This window comes from Telmatherina bonti, assembly GCF_933228915.1.
Source record: "Telmatherina bonti genome assembly, chromosome: 7".
NCBI lineage: Eukaryota > Metazoa > Chordata > Actinopteri > Atheriniformes > Telmatherinidae > Telmatherina > Telmatherina bonti.
Window position 1 is genome coordinate 31,493,542 of NC_136625.1, and position 21,892 is coordinate 31,515,433.

The window sequence follows — 21,892 nt, forward strand, 5'->3', positions numbered from 1 at the left end:
AGGCTGTCGTCGGAGCCGATAGCCGCCTGCTGCCATCAAAACAGTCTAAAATTGATCTCTCAAAGCGTCTCCAGGTGGAGGTCAGGCCAGCCGCTGCTGTAACATGGACGAGGACGTGCTGACCACACTGAAACTGTTGATAATCGGTGAAAGTGGAGTCGGAAAGTCCAGGTGTGTCTGTCCAGAGCGAGCTAGCTTGTTGTTAATGTTGACATTTTTCTTGTTATGCAAGTTTATTCCTTCCTGCTCAGCAGCTGCTGCTATCTGCTAAAGTGTCTTATCTATCAGGTCTCAGTCAAGTGTGAACTTCTAATAAACTCGTTTAAGTGACTTTGAAACACAAGACACCCATTTTTCCTATATTAAACTTTTCTTCTCCATGTTGTTTATCTTAATTTTGTATTTATGTCCAGAGAAATGATGCTGCGTTTCCACAGCTCAGCAACAAGACTGCATTGTTGTTGTTGTTTTTGTTGTGGGATCCTGTGATCCTCCTGGCAGGAAGCAGGTTGCTAAAGCTTTTCCCAGCTAACAATAGCCTACTGTAGTGCATACCCAGCTCATTTCCATGTCATCTTTTCTCCCCTGCAGCCTCCTCCTGAGGTTCACAGAAGATACTTTTGATCCAGAGCAGTCAGCCACAATAGGTTTTACACCCAAACACACTCAAACATACATAAATATGTGGAAATTAAAAATAAGAATTGATAATTCACTACTTTTCTCATCAGGTGTGGATTTTAAAGTGAAGACACTTGCAATAGAAGGAAACAAAGCCAAGCTAGCTATTTGGGTGAGTCTTAAATGTCCTTATTTGTGATGTATTGATCAGGGAAAAACATTGTGAAGTTCAAGAATTTCTCCACGAGATGGCGACATTATACAAGCAAAACTACAGGGCGTGAGGCATTAGGTTTCCACACAGCATTAACTTTAAACAAACATGTTTCAGGTTGTTGTTTTTCTAATTATTAACACTAATAGTGTTTCTTCTGGCTTACTGAAAAGACTTAAAGACTCCAAAAGTCCAGTTTTTAGCAGTATACTTCTTTATTTAATATCAGAAAGATGAAGTTGGGTGCTGTTTGTACTGCACCTCTGTGTGTTAATGTTTAATCTTTTGCAGGACACAGCTGGACAGGAACGGTTTCGCACTCTCACACCCAGCTACTATCGTGGTGCGCAGGGTGTTATTCTTGGTAAACAGCTGATTAAATGATTGCATTAATAGGATTTGGTTTAATTTCTCTCTTTTGTGCAGTTATAATAATGTTTAAATTAATGTTATTGAAGAATAAAAAGCATCTAAATATTCCAACTTCTAAATAAAAAGTAAAGAAAATATTTATATTAGTTTCATGGTTTGACTCAGACTTTCTTCTTCTTTTTTTTTTTTTTTTTGTCAGTATATGATGTCACCAAACGTGACACATTTACGAAGCTTGAAAACTGGCTGAATGAGCTGGAAACCTACTCAACACGCAACGACATAGTAAAAATGCTGGTTGGGAACAAAATCGATATGGTGAGTTTTGCCGGCTCTAATGGTCAACACGCGCATCGTACAGCTCACTTTTTTTTTTCCTTTTTTTTTACAGTGAACTTTGACTTTCTAAATACAGTTACTATAGAAACCAAGTTGTTGTTGTGCGTTTTACTGCTTTGGGATGATTAAACACCTGGTCTGCTTTCAGGATGACCGTGAAGTGGACAGAAATGAGGGTTTGAAATTTGCCAGGAAACACTCTATGCTTTTTATTGGTGAGTACTGTGGAACCAGACATGGCCCATCACTTTCATTTACAAAACAAAGCCATGAATATGTAACTTATAGCCCTTTAAAATGAGCCTACAGTGCTTGAAAGTCTCATCTGTAATTGCATAGTTGGGGCAAGTCATCGAGAAAGTTGTGTATTTAGCTCAGATTAGCTGTGCTGTCTGTCTTGCTTTGGCACAAGTGTCTGGACGAAAGATGGAGCCACTGCAGAAGAAGCGCGTTATGATAAAAATCTAGCCGTCTTTCATTTATCAAATCCATGTCCGCACGTGTTCCTCGTTCCCGTTTCCATTCCGGCCCTCTCTGGGAAATTAGGTTAACGTTTCTGTGGAGTTTCCATTTCAGAAAAGCTAAATTAAGAGGTTTTGAAACAAGAATATTTTGTAGATTTAATCTACTTAAAGATTAAATAAAGTCATTTCTTTATATGTCATGTTAGTCAATACAAGATATTTAAAACAAAAACAGGGTTGTAAGTTTGTTTAAAGGGCACATGTTTTGGATTTAAAACCCGATGTGCAGTTTTGCAGGGTTTTTTTTCTCTCTTCTGGTTTGTCCTCTGTAACATTTTGGCCTCCTTACCGATCCCATAAATCCTCCCTTTGTTCAGAGGCCAGTGCAAAGACCAAAGACGGCGTCCAGTGTGCCTTTGAGGAGCTGGTGGAGAAGATCCTGCAGACTCCGGGGCTCTGGGAGAGTGAAAACCAGGGTCAGAAGCTCCAGCTCAGGGACCAGGACCAGGCCAGGGGCAGGGCATGTGGGGGATATTGTTCCATACCTTGAAACAAAACAAAAAAACTCACCTGATAGTCGTAACTTTGGACCAGAGACAGATGAGAAAGAAAACAGGAGTTTTTGCTGGGGTTCAGAGCATTGCAGTTTGCACAATTAATGTTCAACCACCATTACTTATGTGTTGCTTCTCCGTTTAAATCATGAAAAAAATTGAACAATGCAGGTATACCCTCTTCTCTCATGAAGAACAGTATTTTAAAAGAATATAAAAGCCACGTATACTTACGTGGCATGAGTCTGGTTTAAGTTCCCATTATTGGCAGCAGTGATTCAGGTTACTCGCATAAAGCCTGTAGCATTAACCGGTTTGTAGCTGCAGTAGATTGCCTTTCAGGTTTGATTAAAAGTAAATTAACTTTTAATTCTCCTTGATCGACTTCTAACTTAAAAATGAATAAAATCTTGTTCCCTATTAATGCATTCTTGGCTGAAAATGTCAGCCTCTGTGTAGCTGCTGGGTACAAACTGTTCCAGTACAACCTGAAGCTTTGGGAAACACACAGCTTGGATTGAGGAGGGTGGCAGAGGTTGTAATGATAACATTAGCCTGTGGTTAACACATAATGACTGGGTTTTTTCACACCAGACCACTGTGAATGCTTCCAAAGAAGGTTTTTTGTTTGTTTGTTTTCCTATGGAGCCCAGTTACTGACAGTTTTTCACTTTTAACTAAGTTGTTACAGATTTGATGGTGTAGATGCATTTTATTGTGCGGATTTCTTGTGTTTATTTCTCTGAACATGAACATACTCTAAACAAGTAATCATATTTGCCTTGTGGGATTTTTTTTTCCTGACACTACTTGTCTTTGCATGTGTTATATGGACTACAGCTGTCAGAGCTGATAGGTTTACAATATCAAAAGCTCCTGCAATAACATACGTGCACCTTGTTATCTTGTTTATCCCATTTGTGTTGCAGTGTCTGTTTAGTGTGCTCCATTAGAAGTCAAGTATTTCTATCTTCATTATATGATTCATTTTAATGTTTCTGTTCGCGTCTGTCCTTTTTCTATCTGTTGCTTTTGCTTTTTTTTTTTTTTTTTTTTGTTTTTTTTTTTTTGTTTTTGTAACGCAGAACCACACATGTCAAATTGCAGCCTGCCTTAACACTGAGAGACATTTGCAAGATTAATGTTTGAATTGTTTCAAACTGAAATAAACAACCTGAAGATGCTGTCACCCCCTCTTCTGCGACTCCTTTTGTCATCGTTCTGTGTAGTTTCTGTGTTGAAGGGAAGCTCAGCTAAATTAAAAGCAGGTGTAGAGTGGAAACAAGAGGTGAGGTGGTCTTTCCAGAATACTTTGTTGATGACTCGCTGGTTGTACACGCAAGAATGAAAACATTCTTCACTCAAAATGTAAAAAAAATAAAAATAAAAAAGAAATGGACCAAAACCAGGACATTGTGGAAAATCCTTGCTAATTGTGGATGTGTTAAAATTGTCTTCACTCATTTGAAGTTGTGAGTTTGGTGTGATGACGATGGAAGTAGACGAATCTGTCTCCATATACAGTGACATCCTCTCCTGGGGTGAACATACTCTCTGGAAATATCAGATTTGAAGTTTTTCTGTCAAAATTGCTGAGATCCGATTTAGGATAAAAGCAATCCAAACACTTTGAGGCCTTTCACAGAAATGAAGTAAGATTTTCCAGACGCTGACAGCAGAGCTGTCTGAAAAAAGATTTTTAAAAAAAACATTTTTCATGATTCTAAAAGATATGTGTTTTGTTTTAAGTCTCCAAAATACATCTTAAAGTTTGATAAAAGCTAGATCAGACAATCCATTTGTTCCATTTAAAAAACTGGGAGCCAATCCCAATTCCCAACAGGGTGGCACATTGTGTTAGCTTGAGAAACGCTAACATAAATTAGGCGAATGCTAACGTGAGAACTTAGCACTAGCAAGGAAGAAAAAACAGAAGGTTTAAAGGAGAATTCACGATTTCCACCACTCTTCTAATACTCTCAAAAGCAATAGAAAGTAAATACTTAAAAGGCTTTAACTTCTCTTTAGCTTATTCATGTTGAGAATTTCTTTAATAATGTACGGTCTAACACTGAACTACACTGAAGGACGTTTCAAGGAAGGATTTGCATATTTCAGCAACACATTGTTAAAACTCATACTGTTTTCATCACAGCAGCATGGCTTCCAGCTTCTCTTCAGTCGGATGGTCGCTCAACAACAGCATTACCACATTCAACAGTTTGTAATTGTTCTCAAATATTGTAAAAATTTTCGTCATCCACAGCAAATGAAATAAACATAGTCCTTGACTGGAGTGATTTTTGTGGTGTGGGGGCAAGTTGGGTTCTAGATAGTGGTGGGCGAACTGATCCAAATAGCCTACCAAAACTGGTATTGATGTCAACCAATACTGGTGTTATAACATCAATACTTTAATTTGAAGCTTGAAACTGTCAGAATCTTTATAGATAAGAAAGATACACTGGTATTTGGTGAAATTGGGAATTCTATGCCTAAATCAGCATCTCTCCCTGAGTTACTGCCAAATTTGTATTTTTACGGTATGAGCAATAACTTTGTTGTTCATGCATAATTGTATTGAAAATCCATTCATCCATCCATCCATTTTCTGCAGCTTATCTGGGGTCGGGTCATGAGGCAGCAGCCTAAGCAGGAAAACCCAGACTTCTCTTCCCCCAGCCACATTTGCCAACTCTGCAGGGGGATCCCAAGGTGTTCCCAGACCCAGCCAAGAGATATAATCTTTCCGACGTGTCCTGGGTCTTCGGGGTCTTCTCCTGCAGGGACATGCCATAACACCTCAACAGGGAGGTGTCCAGGAGGCATCCTGACCAGATTCCTGAGCCACCTCAACTGGCTCTCGATGCTGAGGAGCAGTGGCTCTACTTTGAACTCCTCCCGAATAATAGAGCTTCTCACCCTATCTCTAAGGGTGGGCCGGCCCCATCGATCCGCCTATTGTCCTCACGCTCCATCCTTCCCTCACTCATGAACAAGACCCTGAGATATTTAAACTCCTCCACTTGGGGCAGGACCTCACTCCCGACCCGGAGAGGGCAATCCACCCTATTTCAGCTGAGGACCATGGTGTTGAATTTGAAGGTGCTGATTTCGATCCCAGCTACTTCACACTCGGCTGCAAATCACTCAAGTGAGAGCTGGAGATCACAACCAGATGAAGCCAACAGGACCACATCATCTGCAAAAAGCAGAGACCCAATCCTGAGATCACCAAACTGGATCCCCTCAACACCTTGGCTGTGCCTAGAAATTCTGTCCATATAAGTTATGAACAGAATCGGTGATAAAGGGGAGCCTTGGCGGAGTCCAACCCTGACTGAAAGTGAATCTGATTTACTGCTGGCAATGTGGACCAAGCTCTGACGCCTGTCGTACAGCGCCTGGACAGTTTGTACAAGGGGGTCATACTCCTGAAGTACTTCCCACAGGAGTCCCCGAGGGTCAAATGCCTTCTCCAAGTCCACAAAGCAAACCTAAACTGGTTGTGCAAACTTCTTTCCCCACCCAGGACCCCAAAGAGGGTATAGAGCTGGTTCACTGTTCCGTCACCGGGACGAAAACTGCACTGCTCCTTCCCCAACCGAAATTCAACAATCCAACGGACCCTCCTCTCCAGGACCTTTGAATCGACCTTTCCAGGGAGCACACCCTCCAGTCTCCCTTCTTAGAAAGGGGGTGCACCACCCCAGTCTGCCAGTCCAGAATCTCCACTGTACACAGTATTGACAGAGCACTGCTTCCCCCTCCTGAGTTGCCGGATGGTGGACCAGAATCGCCTTGAAGCTGTCCGGAAGTCATTCTTCATGGCATCGCCGAACTCCTCCCATGCCTGAGTTTTTGGCTTGGCGGCAGCCAAAACCACATCCCACTTAGCCTTTCGATACCTATCAGCTGCTTTCAGAGTCCCACAGGCTAAGAGAGGAACATTTCTTCATCTGAAATCATTCGTCAATTTTTAGACCAAGTCTTTTGCAGTTTATTGAACCTCTGCCCACTTTTATATCTGAGAGACTCTGCCTTTCTGAAATGTTAATTTCATACCTAGTCATGTGACTGATCTATTACCATTTCACATGATTAGTTGTCAAATACTTCCATTGTTTTTGAATTTGTAGAAATGACTTTTCCAGCCATTTTTTGCCCATGTTCCAACTTTTTTTCAGAAATGTTGCTGCTGTCTGTTTAAAAATAAGCTAATATTGTTCATGAAATGGTAAAATGTGTGCGTTAGGGATATGTACTTCTATTGGGAATAAAATATGCATTTATGAGATTGGGAAATCACTGCATTTTGTATTATTTCTATTTTACATAATGTCCCAATTTGTTTGGAACTGGAGTTGCAGTAACAAATCAGTGGTTCTGCCTTTTTTATGGCAAAAATGTGCAACACTAAGGAACATTAATGAGTTGTTAGGGGATTGATAACCACTGAATTTGGATTTTAATTTCCTCTTCAATTACAAAACATACATTCTTCTGGAAGAAAAAAACTATCAGTGGCTCCTGTCAAATTTCAGTGTTCCCATTTCACTCCATGACCCACTGCTGGTTTTGGCAAGTCTTTACACATATTTCATCAAATGTAGAAATCCACTTTCACTGAGCTGTCTCTGTGAGGCTTATAGCAAAATGATTCACTGTAACCTCCCTGGCCTAAGGAACTACGCCTGTGCTCAGCTCCGTGTGCCACCCTTCTTCCCACATTATAACTTTTTAAAACTACAATTGAGAAAGCTATAATGAGAGTCTATGTTTGCACACACAGAATCTACAGCACCACTAAGTATAAGCTCAGCAAAGCTCTGCAACCAGGCCACTGCAAAGCAATGATTTAAGGCAAAAAAGCAAAAAACAGAAAACTGTCCAGAAGATTTCATCTTTACTTTATTTAAACAGCTGCTTTATCATTGGATGATGATCCAGTCTCCTGAGAGTTAATATAACTTACTGCAATATTAATGGACATTAAGAGCAGAGAAAAATATTTATTTTCAGTTTCATTAGGTTAGTGTTTGGATTTTACAGTAAAAAACAAAAAAAAAAAAACGATAGAAAATATAGAATCTAGTCAACATTAAATGTTAGTCGTGGCTGTACAGAGTGAATAATGAAGGCACTTCAGAGTCTGGTAATCCTAAATGTTTGGTGCTTATCCGCTGTTTGCCAGGACAACTTTAACAGTCTGAACCTCAGAGATATGACAGGATTTCTGGATGATACGACTTGTGAAAGTGGTCCCTGTGCCCGGCCTCAGGCCTGTCACAGGTCCGTTGACACTGATTCTGTCTGTTATAGTGGTCCTGGACACGGAGATGGGCTCTGTGGCACAGCTCTGCCCCATGGGAGGAGCGCTGCTCTGGTCTGCAGTGGAACTCTGACCCTGGGCTAAGCTGGTGAGGGCCACCGCAGCATGGATCTCCCTCCAGCCTTGGTTAGGTCCTTGTGGGCCCCGGTCCTGCTTCTGGCTCCTATGTAGACATGAAGAAACAACTCAACAAGAAGTGGAGGGATTTTTAATTGATAGTAGATTAATAAATTGAAACATGGCTTCAGTTTGGTAACTTTGAAGTTGAAACGTGGGAATTTGATTTTTTAATGAAGTTAACAACAAATAATTACCTACCTTTCAGACTTAGTTGAAACATAGTCCACTGTATCTACAAAACACATACATGCCATGACTGTTTATACAAAAGAAGTGAAATAATATTTCCATGAATGAGATGAGACATTTTAAGAGGTGGTTGATGAGAAGGAGAATCAGAGTCAAGGTTCCATCACATGAGGTTACTGATACAAGCCGACTGGATCAGAACCCTCTGAAAAAACACACCAACCAGTGGTGCTTGAAGTAAAATGTTGAACTAGAAGAAGAAGGAAGAGAATATATGGATATGAAGATGGAGAAGTATGGCAGGAATAAGGTCTATAAATGAGGTAAAAAGGAGGAAGAATGGATGGATGGAAGAAGAGGAAATGTTGGATGCATGAATGGTGATAGAGAGATAGAAGGATACCTGGATGGATTGAGGAGGAGAGAAACAATGAATGGATTTATAAATTGATGGATAAATATGGTAAAATGACTGGATGGATGGATGGATGGAGGAGTGGATGGATGGATGGATGGAGGGGTGGATAAATGGATGGATGGAGGGGTGGATAAATGGATGGATGTATGGATAAATGGATGGATGGAGGGGTGGATAAATGGATGTATGTATGGATGGGTGGATGGATGGATGGAAGAAAGGGTTGATGTAAAAGAAGACATAGGACCTGTAGTTGGTGTAAGAACATCTGTTTTGTGATTGGAGGATTGGTTGAAGTCCTACTCCTAAATACGAGTTAACAGGTTAATTTCATTTCAGTCCTGCACTACTCTTCCTTATCTTTGGAAGAATGAAGGATTAATTGTTCCAAGGCCCCGAGTAGAAACAGCCTGTACGTTATAGGAGCAGAGACAGAACAAACGAGACTGTTGTTATATTGCATTGTCTGCGCAGTTTCTATTTATGGTCTTTCTGTACGAGTGCAATTTTTGTAGAACATACTTTCCATTTCAGCTTTTCTTTTTTATTGGAGCAGATAGATGGTGGTCAAAACTGATTTTTCTTGAGAGAGCAATGCTCGGGGAAATTAGAGGCCCACTGCTGAAACACAGTCTTTCAGTGCTAACAGCCCGAAACATGGCCATCTCTGCTTTCTACGCGCTGGCCAGAGCCAAAAGCAACTTTACACTGATAGTAAATCATTTAAATGTTTCATGCTCTTGTTACTTTTTCTACTATTGCTACTGAATGTCCCTCAGGAGTTTTTCCTCCAAAAGGCTAACATGTCTTCCCAAAAAGCAGGCCAAATGCACCTCTGATATATTTATTACAAAGAAAAAAAAACATTGTATTTTTTTTTTTTTTTTTTTACCTCTGGTGAGCTTCAAATTTGAAGAGAGGTTCAGTTAACAGCTTCATTTTTATAAGGATGTATAAATATACTCAGTAGTCTTTTGTTGTTTGAGTGTGAAATATGCTTTAATTTCAAAGGTTTAATTATTCAAAAAGACCACATACATTATCTGTTTTAAAATGAGAAGCTGTCTTGCATTTTTAAAGATTAATCTCACTCTTTGCTGCTGTCAAGAAGCTAGTGGTGTGTTAGCTTGCCAGTAAAAGATGATGAAGCAAGAACCAAGACTCTTTGTAACATCTGCTTACCAGCATTTGAAAAAAGTTGACTGAAAAAAAAACAAGTGTTTACCAATAAGCTGCAGCCTTATATACATACAGCAGACAAAATAAAGTCATCACAGAACATACAAACATATAATTTAACTGTTTTTACACTTTACTATGGACATACTGTACAGGTCAAAGTTTGGACACACTTTCCCATTGGATTTAGTGGAAAAGTGTGTCCAAACTTTTGACTTGCAAAGTATGGTGTCTTTATTAATGTTGGTAGGTATGGAGCCTGTCTGGAAATAGTGATAGAAAACATACTGCTCTGTAGCAACAAATTACTAAGCTTGTGTGGGAACAAGATTACTAAGATTACTAAGTAATGCCTACCCCGTTTGTTATGTGGTAGCGTACCTCCTATATGACCATAGTAATAGATCTTCAAATCTGGTGCTCAGAGATCCACTGGAACGTGCGTAATGTATGTCAGTGTACCAATTAAACGAGTCAGAAACACTGAGTTTCAAGTTTGGAAACTTATGCAGTGTTGCTTTAAGATCTATGGTTTGAAACAAAAACAATATGTGGACATTGGCCATTAGCAACTTGTGGTCATTTCTTTGACTCAAATGTTCAAAACTGTTGAAAGTTCACCTTCCATAAGCCCTGAAATAATGTATAAGAGCTGATTTAAGTTTTTGTCCCCTTTTGTGGCCCATTGTCAGTGACTTGAGTCAGTCTTGTCAGTGTATCGCTAAACCCAACAAACAATTTTCTCCTTAGTGTGTTTACCATGAATGTTCTAAAAAGTGTGAATCATGAGTGGTAGAAAACACAGTAAGATATGTCCAAATTTGTTTTTCACTGCTCCGCATACAATAAAACACCATTCTTGTCATCTTTATAGCTCTCCAGCCTTTTTAAGGGAAATAGTAAAGTTGATGAGAAGCCCATGTTATATGGTGTAAACATTCCTATACAATAAAAAGGAAACTTGCTGTGATACACTGGATTTTTACAGCCTGTGGGACTGAAACCTTGTAAGACGCAGTGAAGTGGCATTAGTTATCAGTAAATCACTTCAGGTTTAGAGACACTTTAGTCGTCTCTCGGGCTGAATTTAAATGTGTTAATGGTGTTAGAGACTATCATAATTCTGGCAGCTTGACTTTCCATTGCACCTCCACAGAGGAGACTAACTTGGTTGCAAACATCCTTAATATGACCAGCAGGAATATATAAGCATATATGTAAGCGTTAAAATAAATGTGTACATGACATGTTTTAAGAATGAGTTCAAGATTTTGGGAAATAAAATTTGATTAGAAAAAAAAGAGACATTTTAAGACACTTTCATCCACAATCTTTGGGAATAGAGACCAGATGTGCCTGCCAATGTGTTATAGTTTACCTGACTACTATCAGAAAATCTTAGAGATGCAGATGAAAATCTAAATAAGTAAATCTTACAAGTGTCTTTGTTTATGAAACAACAAAAAACTCAATTTGAAAATCAGACCTCGAAACACATTTCTTTTATCTACTTGTGTCTGGGAAATGGATTGTTATTATAAAAAGTGCAACTGAAACTTTCATGTACATGTACATTGATTTTCATTGGCCTTTGTTCTGTTTTCAGCATTTAAATCTCAGATAAGCTGTTTCGTTTTACAAGCGCTGTAGTTGCTTAACCAACAAAACTACGTCACATTTTCACACAGCTTTGTATTGTGTCCATTTATAACATGTTTCCAAATTTGAAAATAGAAAATATGAAACAGTAATATTGATTTATTGAACTTCTTTTTCATTCAGCTTTATTGATAGTTTATATGAACTATTACCGTGGCAGAAACACAACCCATAATACCAAGAGAAACTCAGAGTGGCCTGATAGATTTATAGTTAAACTTCTTAAACATGCTCTCAAAAAACATATTCAATACTATTTATGCCCTCTATATACAGCATAATACTTTTAAATTCCCTACCAGTGTTAGCTATACAATCTATTTGACTCGCTACATAGTCTAAAAGCCAATTTATAATTTATTTGTCACTTTATTTATTTTCAAAATTGAAAATTTACTGCAAATGTAATAAACCCATACTTGCAAATATTAGCAATGAAAACGTTTTGTAGTCAGTTTTTGCTTGTCATGTTGATATGTGGAGATGTTTGTGGTATAATTGTTTATATTAAACTATACCCAAATAGATTAATACTTTCATTTTTGTATGAAAATAAAAGAATATGTATCAGGTTGAAAGTGTTTAGCCAAGCCTACAACACAAAAGTTTAAATAAAACAAAACAAAGATAACAGAAGATAATGACTAGCTAACTAGGGGTTTTTATTTTCTAGTTTTTATACCCAAAGTAGTATTAAACAGGTTAAAAAAAACAAAACACAACACTAACTAATAGAGTCAACCAAAGCCTACCTAACTGCCAGTAGAAGCAGGGATATTATCAGCGCTCAAAGACTAAAATTTATCAATGCAGTATGTTTCTTCCTCCCAGAAAAAAAGCTTTATTCTGTTTCGTAAGCTCTGTTTCTAATTATAACAAGCCTCTGAGAAAATTATTCTAATTTACTGCTTTTGACTGGACTGTGGATGTCAGCCACACAAAGTTGTCCAGAGAATTAGATTCCAGGTGTTTTGACAGTATTGATAAATAAGAAAAGAAAGGGGAAAAAAGACTAATTTGATTGCTATATCTGTAAAGTCTAGCTGTTGCTTTCAAGGCTGCCACATGAAATGGTAATGTCATTTGAACAGTTATGTTGTATAGAAAATGTGAACTGTAACAAATTTTGTAGGGCCAGTTAAAGTCAAAATTAGCACATATGCTTAAGGTTATGTTCGAAGCTGAGGTGATCTTCGCTGATTAAGACCTTCATCTATATCTGCCAGACCTGGTTGTTAGCTTCTGTTAGCAGGTTTTTAGATCAGTGTAAAAACGTCTCAAGTGAGGCAGGCTAACTGGCAGCTAGCCAGTTAGTTCAGCAAAACATATGGAGCCAGTTAGCTTAACACAATATATGAAGTTAGCTAAGCTAACTTGCAACCATCCAGTTAGCCTAGCTAGCTTCATGTATGACTTGCTTCTGTATAGATTTGGAAATGCTTTTTCCCTCATGTTTTTTAAGGTAAACAAAGGGATTTACTAGTTTTATATTGAGGCTGTTCAAATAGCTGTAGAATAACTGTTTGAGGACCAGAATAATCTTAACACTGGGCGGTATTGTATATACAACAAACCTTTATTACCCTCTGCAGTTTCCTTCCATTAGGTAACCAACCCATGGTTAAAATGCATCTTAGTGCACACTATTCCTTTTTACAAACTAGGAAAATATCCATTAAAAGAGTTTGTCAAATTGTAACTACTTTATTGCCAGGAAATTACTTTCAAAATAGTTAGGCTTGTCTGGTTTAATTTTAGAGTGAAACTTGAGTGTAAAGAGTAGAACTGGTCTCAGAAATGTTTTCACAACTTTTGTAATGCACTGCACAACATCAGATTGAGTTTGAGTGGGAAAGTAACACTTGGGAGAAGCTGTCTGCCAAAGCAAATATAAGTTGATGGAGCCAATTGCATCTTCAAACACTGACGGGAAAAGTTGAATGAATATTAGTGAATTTCCTTTATGTTGTCTCACATGTTAGTGGCAACCCTGACACTCGCTGAACAAGATGTCCTCAGCATTTTACAGACAGACTGCTCCATTTCTACACTTGGCTAGGGTCTCCACTTCTCACCCTGGGAGGAATAAAGTCTCAGACATTCTGTAATTGTCCTTGAGAACGAACTGGACGTTTCCATCAAGGCTAGAAGCTGAAGCGGAACAAATGGCACATTCTACTATATGGAAATGATATTTGCGGTGTTCAGTGGCAGCCAGCATGAGCCCCGTCCAATTTTAAAATGAGGGATTTCAGCATCTGCACGAGTCTTTGTTAGTAACGTTTGAGGAGGTTTTGGCTGCTGTGCCTTCGCGGATTTGAAGCTTGTCAGTGTGCTGTACTCCCCAAAGGTTTGAAAGGCTACCTGGGTGTCAAACTCCCTCCCAGTATTCCTGTATGATTGAATCTCGCAAAGCTTCTGAGTTTCAGTGGAATGCCAGAGATTTATTAACGTCAGGGAGCTCTGACAAGCCAAGTGGAAGTTTCTGTTCTTATTTTACAGCACACTGTGGTGTGTTAAAACGGAACCAAGGGGAAACAGGGTAATAAAGCTGTCAGTCTGCCTCATATACAATATTAATCTCCAATTAACGAGGAAGATGCTTCTTTGGACGAGGTATGCTAAAATTTGTTTTGTACCATTTTATAGTTTTAACTTGTTTGTCATCACATATTAAGTGTAAGGTGCACAAACAGTAGGAAAACTCAGTTTGTTCCTTTAGTATAAGACAAGACCAAACATTTCTCACCCACGTGGTAGATGAAGTTGGCCTCCGTCTCATAGGACGAAGCTGGAGAGACAGCATCTTGATCACATTCATTGGAGCTGAACGACTCGGAGTGGCTTCTCCTCTTGCAGGTTGAGGCAATGCCGTCAGCCTTTGCTGCCATCACGTGCCGGAGAGTGTCATTCAGATAGCGATTCAGTAAGCTGCTCTTGTACTTGGATGGAGGAGATGTGTTGTCATCGCTGTTGGCGCAGTCGGCAATGGCGAGGATGCTGCCTTGTTTCTCAAGCACACTTTTGTGGGAAGACGACCTGCCAAAGTTTGACTGGCTGATAGGAGACTGTTGCGCACACTCTTCATCTGTGGAAAAGCAAATAAAGCTGTTACTGGTCATATTTTACAAACTATTGTTAACAAGGCAGCCTCAATGGGGAAATTAAACGATCCAAAGAAAGTCTTTGGCCTTTTCATGGCTGTAGCGACACAGAAAAATAGGAAATTGATGAACTGTCAATGCCAATAAAGGCCCTTACCATCAGATTCTGTGTCATCACTGCACACACTCAGCCTTTCAGCGTTTCCCTGGATATATTTATTGTAAAGTTTGATCCTCAGGGCCCAACTTAGATCTGGCTGCCTCACTGTGTTCTTCAGCCTTCGTCTGGCATTTGCAAACCAGTTGGAGACCTGGACAGATGTTACTTTCTTTCAGGAAACTGGCTCAGGAAAATGCATTTCTTTCTGCTATGATCTGGCCTCACCTGTACTAGAGTCATATGTGAGCCCAGAGCAAGAAGGACCTTCTCAGTTTTCGTGGGGTAGGGGTTGTCGCGGTGCTTGTACAGCCAGTGCTTTAGTGGCCGAGCCATGTCCTGCAGCACCTGTCTCTTGTGGCGAGCTTTGACCCCACTCAGACGAGACCTGGGGGAGTCAGATATCAGCTGGATAATGGATCTGTTTGACTCAAAGCTAAAATGGATTCATGAACCTTTTTCTTTGTTGGTTTGACTGCCGTTGGGTGAATGGATACACTTATCTACTGTTGATCAATGAGTTATGATCAACATCAAAATGGTATTAACTTTCGGTTATGCCATCAAAAGAATTCCCAACACAAGATGAAAAATTCATACCCATATCTTCTGTACTTCAAGGCAGAGCTGTTTTCAGTGGTCTCCTGGCATCGCAGCAGGTCTGCGTTCTGTCCGTCTGTTAAACTCGTCTGAGGAGAGTCTGCAGCGTTCAGCCTGCTCCTCTCCTCAGCTCTCCTGCTGTCGTCCAGATGAAGCAGACTATCAGACTTCATCGCAGCAACTTTGTCCATTCTTAAACACGCTGACTTTTCTCCTCAGTCGACAGGTGCATCAGTAGACTCCCAGACATGTGCTGAAATGGTACGTTCCCATTCTTATTGGATAGGATTTGAAAAAGTTAAAAGCCGTCCCTTTTTATTTTCTTGTGGTGCCCGAGGAACCAGATAATGATCGACTCTGATGGGAGAAAAACATTTGAAAAGATGTCTGGACAAGCTGAGCTGTGTGAGGAGAGTTCAAATATCCTGCTAACTCCTCCGCCCATTGGCCCTCTTGCTGTCCAATCACTTGTCTGGAAGTCTCTGCAAGCAAAGCCTGCAGAGTAGCAGCTCTCCAGGACAAATGAAGGAATATCAGCAAACCCAGTCATTAGATTTACAAGTGAGATTTTATCTGGTGCGACTGCAGTCTGTGTGAAGCAGCTCAAAAATGCGCTCATATTTTCTGCATGAGGTGCCGGATTCTCGTGGACCTTGTGGTACTGCTAAAAACTGTGTCAGCAAATAATAATCCATGTTTTAGCAGGGGGGGATTTTTAAGATTTACGAGCGTAATTACATGGTTGCCTATAACTGGCGAGACCACTAAACTATGTTTTATGTTAGGAAACGAATCCTGCTGTTTTTAAATGGGTTTCATTACAATCTGCTCCTTCATGAAGGCAAAACTAGGAGAATAATTAAAGCAAATGTTGCCATTTGTAATATGTGTAATTCTGATTTCTGGGTCTGTGCATTTGATTAGAATTGCACACCTTTTACTCTGTCAGCAGAGTGAGCTGCTGTTAACCGCAACAAGGCTCACATTTGTCAATGTTTGTCTCTTTTTTAGCAAAACCAGGACTGAATAATTATGAAAATGACGTTTGACAGGATTTTTTATTGTTATGTAACTACATGACAACAGACACTCTGGGCACAGTATTCAGACTCTGTGGTTTGACTTTCATTTGTTACCCACATCAAAGCACTTATGCAAGACCCCATTGTGCAAAAAATACAACTGAATTATCTTAAAGCAAATATTAGTGACAAAATGTTTTCTTGTAGCTGTTTAAGCTTTAGCAATTGTGGCTAAAATCCATGTAACACTTGTCCAATGTATTAACAAAAACTTCAAACTTTCTGTATGCTCATAATTCAGCAGTATCAGTGGGGAGGTCGAATTTCAGTGGTTTCAAAGCTGAAAAACACATGTAGCAGAAGCATCCCCGGTAGGTGCAGTAAATTCCACGCTCACATTCCTCAGCAGCGGCTGAGAAATGCTACATGCTATTACACACCATTTCCCCCTTGTCCCTCTGTGATATGTTCACATCTAGGCTGTTGATATTAGCTGGGAACACACCGACATCCAGCAGCCAGGAGACCTGTTAAAAAAAAAAAAAAAAACACCATAGTGGAAGACATATCTTGTTTTGTTTGGAAAATTTAGCACTTTTTTCTGTGTGTACAGTGTATGTCTTACAGGTTCCTAAACTCCAGGTCTATCCAAAAGGCCAAACATGTAGCAAGTGTGGACAAAGGGGGAATTAATTTTCAAATATCGTTCCTTTTATTTAAAAAAAAAAAAAAAAAAAAAAACCTCACTTATTTAATCTAAAGTGAGCTGTCAAATGCATTCCTTGCTACTTCATGTGGATGATGTGTGCAGACAGACATTCAGCTCATTGTTTTGGAGTGACAGGTTGTTGTAACACAGGGCTGGCCGGGGCGTGTTAAAATAAAAGAAAGAAAATAAAAACAGGTAAAAAAGAAGGGTCCTCCCGGCCACCTTGGTTCTTTTAAAAATCAGGGGGAGCAGAGTCAACCACACTAAAATCTCAATAAAAATGGTTTAATAAAAAGATAAAATAATAAAAAGGTTAAAAAGTTAAAATAATAAAACCCCAGTCTTCTAAAATGTCCCTAAAATGTCCTTTAAAACGACCACTGTGCGGCTTGGGGTGGCCCTCCTCTCTGCAGCAACGGATCCAGTCTTCTCAGCCTTCCTTCGGCGACGTCATGTCCAGGACCTGCAGAGAGGAGCAGACGCGGCAGTCTACACGCTTAGGGGGGGAACCCTCCTGCCTGGCCCTGCAGCCAGCCTCTCCCTCTGGACCCTAAACTAAGCCATTTTTACTCACGCTTGGTCCTGGGCCAGGAGTATCCGTAGACCCAGGACTGAGTAGCTGCGCCTTGGGTTCCAGACCGGCTGCTGCACTTCAGGCTCCGCCTTGCCACCACCAAGCAACGGTGGGACCAGTCGTCACTGGCCCCGCAGCAGTCTCCTTGTTGTCGTCGTCGTCGTCGTCGTCGTCTTTCATTTTCCAGGAGCTCCATCCCCTTCCTTGTCCTGCTCCTCTCCTGCTTCTCTTTCCCATCTTCACACCTGTTGCCCATCTTTTAAATAGTCTGTCCAGACACTCACAGGTGTTCCCACTTAACAATTAAGGGTGAGCTCGTTAGGCCTCCAGGGGGGGTTAGTTGTCAAACAGCAAAGATAAAAACACATGCAATAAAACAATTTCATTTAAAACCCATGCATTTGACCCCGTCACATTGTTTTATTCTGATATAGCTCTGATAAACCACTCTGCTAAAAACTATACTCACTTTCACTTTATTAGCTCCACCTTGTTCGTACATGGGTGGATCCCTTTCAACTTAAGAGCATATTTCTTTGTAGTTGTGATGGCCAGACCAATGGCCACACATATAAAGGCGGTAGAAGCACCACATTGTCAGTTTTCTTTATATTTAAACTTAGTTTAAATGCTTTTGTTTCTTTTTGTTAGCGCGCACATTAAGGAGCCACTGTATTTTCAACTGTTTGCGTTTTGGTTAATCTTGTTTCTTTTTACTGGTGCTGAAGGGATTAGCTTGGGCATTGGGGGGCAGGAGTGTGCACAGGAGGGAAGCCAGTGAGCAGGAAGTGCCACGGGCCTTTGGGAAGACCTCATCTTCAGAGGGGGAGATTAAAAGTTTAGTTAGTTTCTTCAAATGTTTGTTCATTTTCTTTCCCGTTTTTGAGTAGTTTGGGTTTACCTTTTGTTAGTAGTTTTGTTAAGAATAATTAAGCTAACAGTTAGGTTCTGTTTGTTTGTCTAGTTTGTTAGCATGTTTAATGTGTTACCCCATATGTTTTGTAACTGGTCTGATCAGCCAGTATTTAAGTTCTCCTTTGTTTGTTGTTTGTCAGGTCAGTATGTTTTTGTGTTATGTTGATTATGTTCCCTAATCTGTTAGTTTAGTTATTTTCAGACTTTGATTTAGGTTTTGCTTAGTTGACCTCTTTTAAATGCCTAATTCATTTATATTGTTTGGGCAAATAAAACCCTTTTCTTTTGAAGCCACCTGTGTTCCTCTTCCTTTGCCAGCTTGGTCCCTCACAGTAGTATAGATTCAACAAGATGTTTGAAACCTTCCTCTGATGTTTTGCTTCATAATTAAACAAGATAGCATCACACCGTTGCTGCACATCCATGATGAGAATCTCCCGTTCCATCACATCCCAAAGCCGCTCTGGTGACTGTGGAGGCCGTTGGAGGACAGTGAACTCATCGTCATGTTGAAGAAAGCAGTTGAAGATGATGTGAGCTTTGTGACATGGTGCATCATCCTGCTGGAAGTTTCCATCAGACGATGCTGCACTGTGCTCATAAAGGGCTGGACACCGTCCGCAGCAATACTCAGGTAGGTTGTAATATGTAAACAATGCGCACTAAGGGGCCAAAGTGTGACAAACGATATACCCCATGCCATTACAACTCTATTAAACTGAACTGTTTTATAAAAGCAGGTTGGATTCATGTTTTTATGATGTTTACTCCAAATTTCGGTTCTACATTCTGAAATGGAAACTCATACCACGCAACATTATCTTCTTTTGTCTAGTTTTGGTGAGTCTGTGTGAAATATAGTCTGTATTCTCATTCTAATCAGAGTGACCCTCAGTGTGGTAGCCTATCAAGATTCAAGATTGGATGCATTGCTTCTTCAGTGATGGTATTCTGCACATCTTAGATATGAGTTACTGTTGCTGAGCCAGAAGGTGAAGCTCTCGATTTACCAGTCGATCTACGCTCCTACCCTCACCTATGGTCATGAGCTGTGGGTCGTGACGAAAGAACGAGATCTCCTATACATGCAGCTGAAATGAGTTTCTTCCGCAGGGTGGCCGGGCTTACCCTTAGAGATAGGGTGAGGAGCTCAGTCATCCGGGAGGGGCTCAGAGTAGAGCCGCTGCTCCTCCGCATCGAGAGGAACCAGTTGAGGTGGCTCAGGCATCTGGTCAGGATGCCTCCTGGACGCCTCCCTGGTGAGGTGTTCCAGGCACGTCCCTTAGGGAAGAGACCCTGGGGGAGACCCAGGACGAGCTGGAGGGATTATATCTCTCGGCTGGCCTTGGAACGCCTTGGGATCCCCCCTGCAGAGTTGGCAAATGTGGCTGGGGAGAGGGAAGTCTGGGCTTCCCTGCTTAGGCTGCTGCCCCCGCGACCCGACCCCGGAAAAGCGGCAGAAGATGGATGGATGGATGAGTTACGGCTGCCTTTCTATTATCTGGATTGGCTGATTAGCTATTTGTGTTTATAAGGAATTCTAAAAACGTCACCCATGTAACTTCTTGTTAGCAAACAGTTAACCTGCTGGGTCAGTTGGTTTGCTTTAAATCTGGATATTTGTCTTTCAGCTGCATTATACGGTTAGCAAACAGTTAAATTAGCGGCTAATGAAAATAGGAAAGTCCAGCAGCTAAAGATATATACTTTCCTTGAGTTAGTTGGTTAGTGCCTAAGAGTTTAAATGAATCATTCTTTTAAAAAAATATATCTTAAAGGGCTCTTAATGTCACTTATTCACACAAACTTCAGTCAGTGTCAGAAAGTTTACTGTACTCCATGCACTTCTTCCCGTTTCACTTTTCTGTTCAGGTCAGCTACCTCTCATACTTACACTCTTTACTTTACTCATAAACATCTCCTGAAGAATAAAGATTTGGCTTTATTGCATATAAAATAACATATAACATCTGTAATATTTATTTTCGTAGACTTCAAACAGACAGTAACACCCCTCAGCCAAATTATTCAAGACCAATTGACATCATAGTTTTTGTGCTATGTTTGACGTGTGAGCTGCAGTGAACATAAAACGGTGGGTTTTCGTTGGATCACTTTAGTGTCTTTAATGGTATCGTTATGATCTCAGAGGGTGCCTGCAGAATATCACTGCTATGATGAAATTATGCTGCCACATATTGGCTTAGTTTGGACCTCAAGCCTGGCAGAAATGTCACCGTTGTCCCGACAGTCTGTGTTTACACCTTGTGGTGGCCAAATGACATGCGAATATACCGGTGGGTGCATCCCCACTCATTTTTTTTTTTTTTTGCCCCCCCCCCCCCACCCTTCCTGTGTACCCAGTTGTATTTGACACTGACGATAAACTTACCCCGGTAAAATAACTGCAGTTTTACCCATGCAGCTAATCCACCTTCAGGATCCTCGCTGCACTTTTACTGTAAGCTTTTATGAGCAGTCATAACTTCTGTCTGTACAACTGTGAAGGCCCAAGTCCCCTGAAAGCCATTACCGTCTCCCCACATCATACTGCTCCCTCTTCCCTCCAAATACTACGTGATAGACACATTAACACTCCTTCACACCCAATTGAGCGCAGTGTCCAACAAGGAGAAATGAAACACCATGAATTGTCGAAGAATGCAGCCATTAAAAAGATTTACATTAAGCGCCGCATGCGAATGGGAAGATTTGAATCTTCAGCAGCTGTGATGGTCAAATACAAGTATCTGATTATGGAAGGTCATTAACAGTGAGTTTTTGCCAATTATCTTTATTACCGCAGAATGCTTTAGAATAAAACAGCTTTTAATTATAACTCACACATCTATGAGTCAAACTATTTCTAAGAGTTTAGCCCGCTTCATGTTGGGTCTGCAGTTGTTATTCTGTTTGTGTCCATATTTCTAACAGCATGTTGTTGGCGAAACCATTCCCTGACTGCTACTAATAATATTTCTCTGGTGTACATTACACTTAATTGAAGTACAGCAGCTGTCAGAATAATTACATGCTGATGTTTGCAACTTGGCAGGGAAGGCCTACGCTCGGCCACAAAGCTCTGGAGAGTTTCCTTTTTTTTCCCTCTTCATCCTGTGAGTTGAAATTATGTCAGCTAAATGCCAACAAAGAAATGGAGCGAGAGAGAGAAGGAGAGAGAGATGGACTCTGCCCATTATGAAACACACTATGGAAAAACGCTGGGAATCATGGAAAAATATTCTAAATATGACTAAATCAAATACTCAAGGTGTTAAAGTCGGGCTTATATTGTATGACGTTTTCTGCCTTTTTACTGTTCTTTTAGAAGGAAAGCACATGATCACAGT

At 40.3% G+C, this 21,892-nt stretch overlaps 2 protein-coding genes across 2 annotated transcripts; one reads left to right on the forward strand and one right to left on the reverse strand.

Annotated features, from left to right (window-relative positions):
• LOC306758871 (ras-related protein Rab-18-B) lies at window positions 1-3,774 on the forward strand. Its single transcript, XM_079244294.1, has 7 exons — window positions 1-171; window positions 592-647; window positions 732-793; window positions 1,127-1,199; window positions 1,407-1,525; window positions 1,695-1,761; window positions 2,388-3,774. Exons 1-7 carry the CDS (start codon window positions 104-106, stop codon window positions 2,558-2,560), a joined length of 618 nt encoding a protein of 205 aa, XP_079100420.1. The 5' UTR covers window positions 1-103; the 3' UTR covers window positions 2,561-3,774.
• Window positions 3,775-7,687: 3,913 nt separating this feature from the next.
• Window positions 7,688-15,623, reverse strand: LOC306758701 (homeobox protein Mohawk-like). The gene is made up of 6 exons (XM_079244075.1): window positions 15,323-15,623; window positions 14,951-15,110; window positions 14,723-14,876; window positions 14,211-14,549; window positions 8,215-8,248; window positions 7,688-8,059 (listed from the first exon to the last, which is right to left on the reverse strand). Exons 1-6 carry the CDS (start codon window positions 15,511-15,513, stop codon window positions 7,741-7,743), a joined length of 1,197 nt encoding a protein of 398 aa, XP_079100201.1. The 5' UTR covers window positions 15,514-15,623; the 3' UTR covers window positions 7,688-7,740.
• Window positions 15,624-21,892: the final 6,269 nt, after the last annotated feature.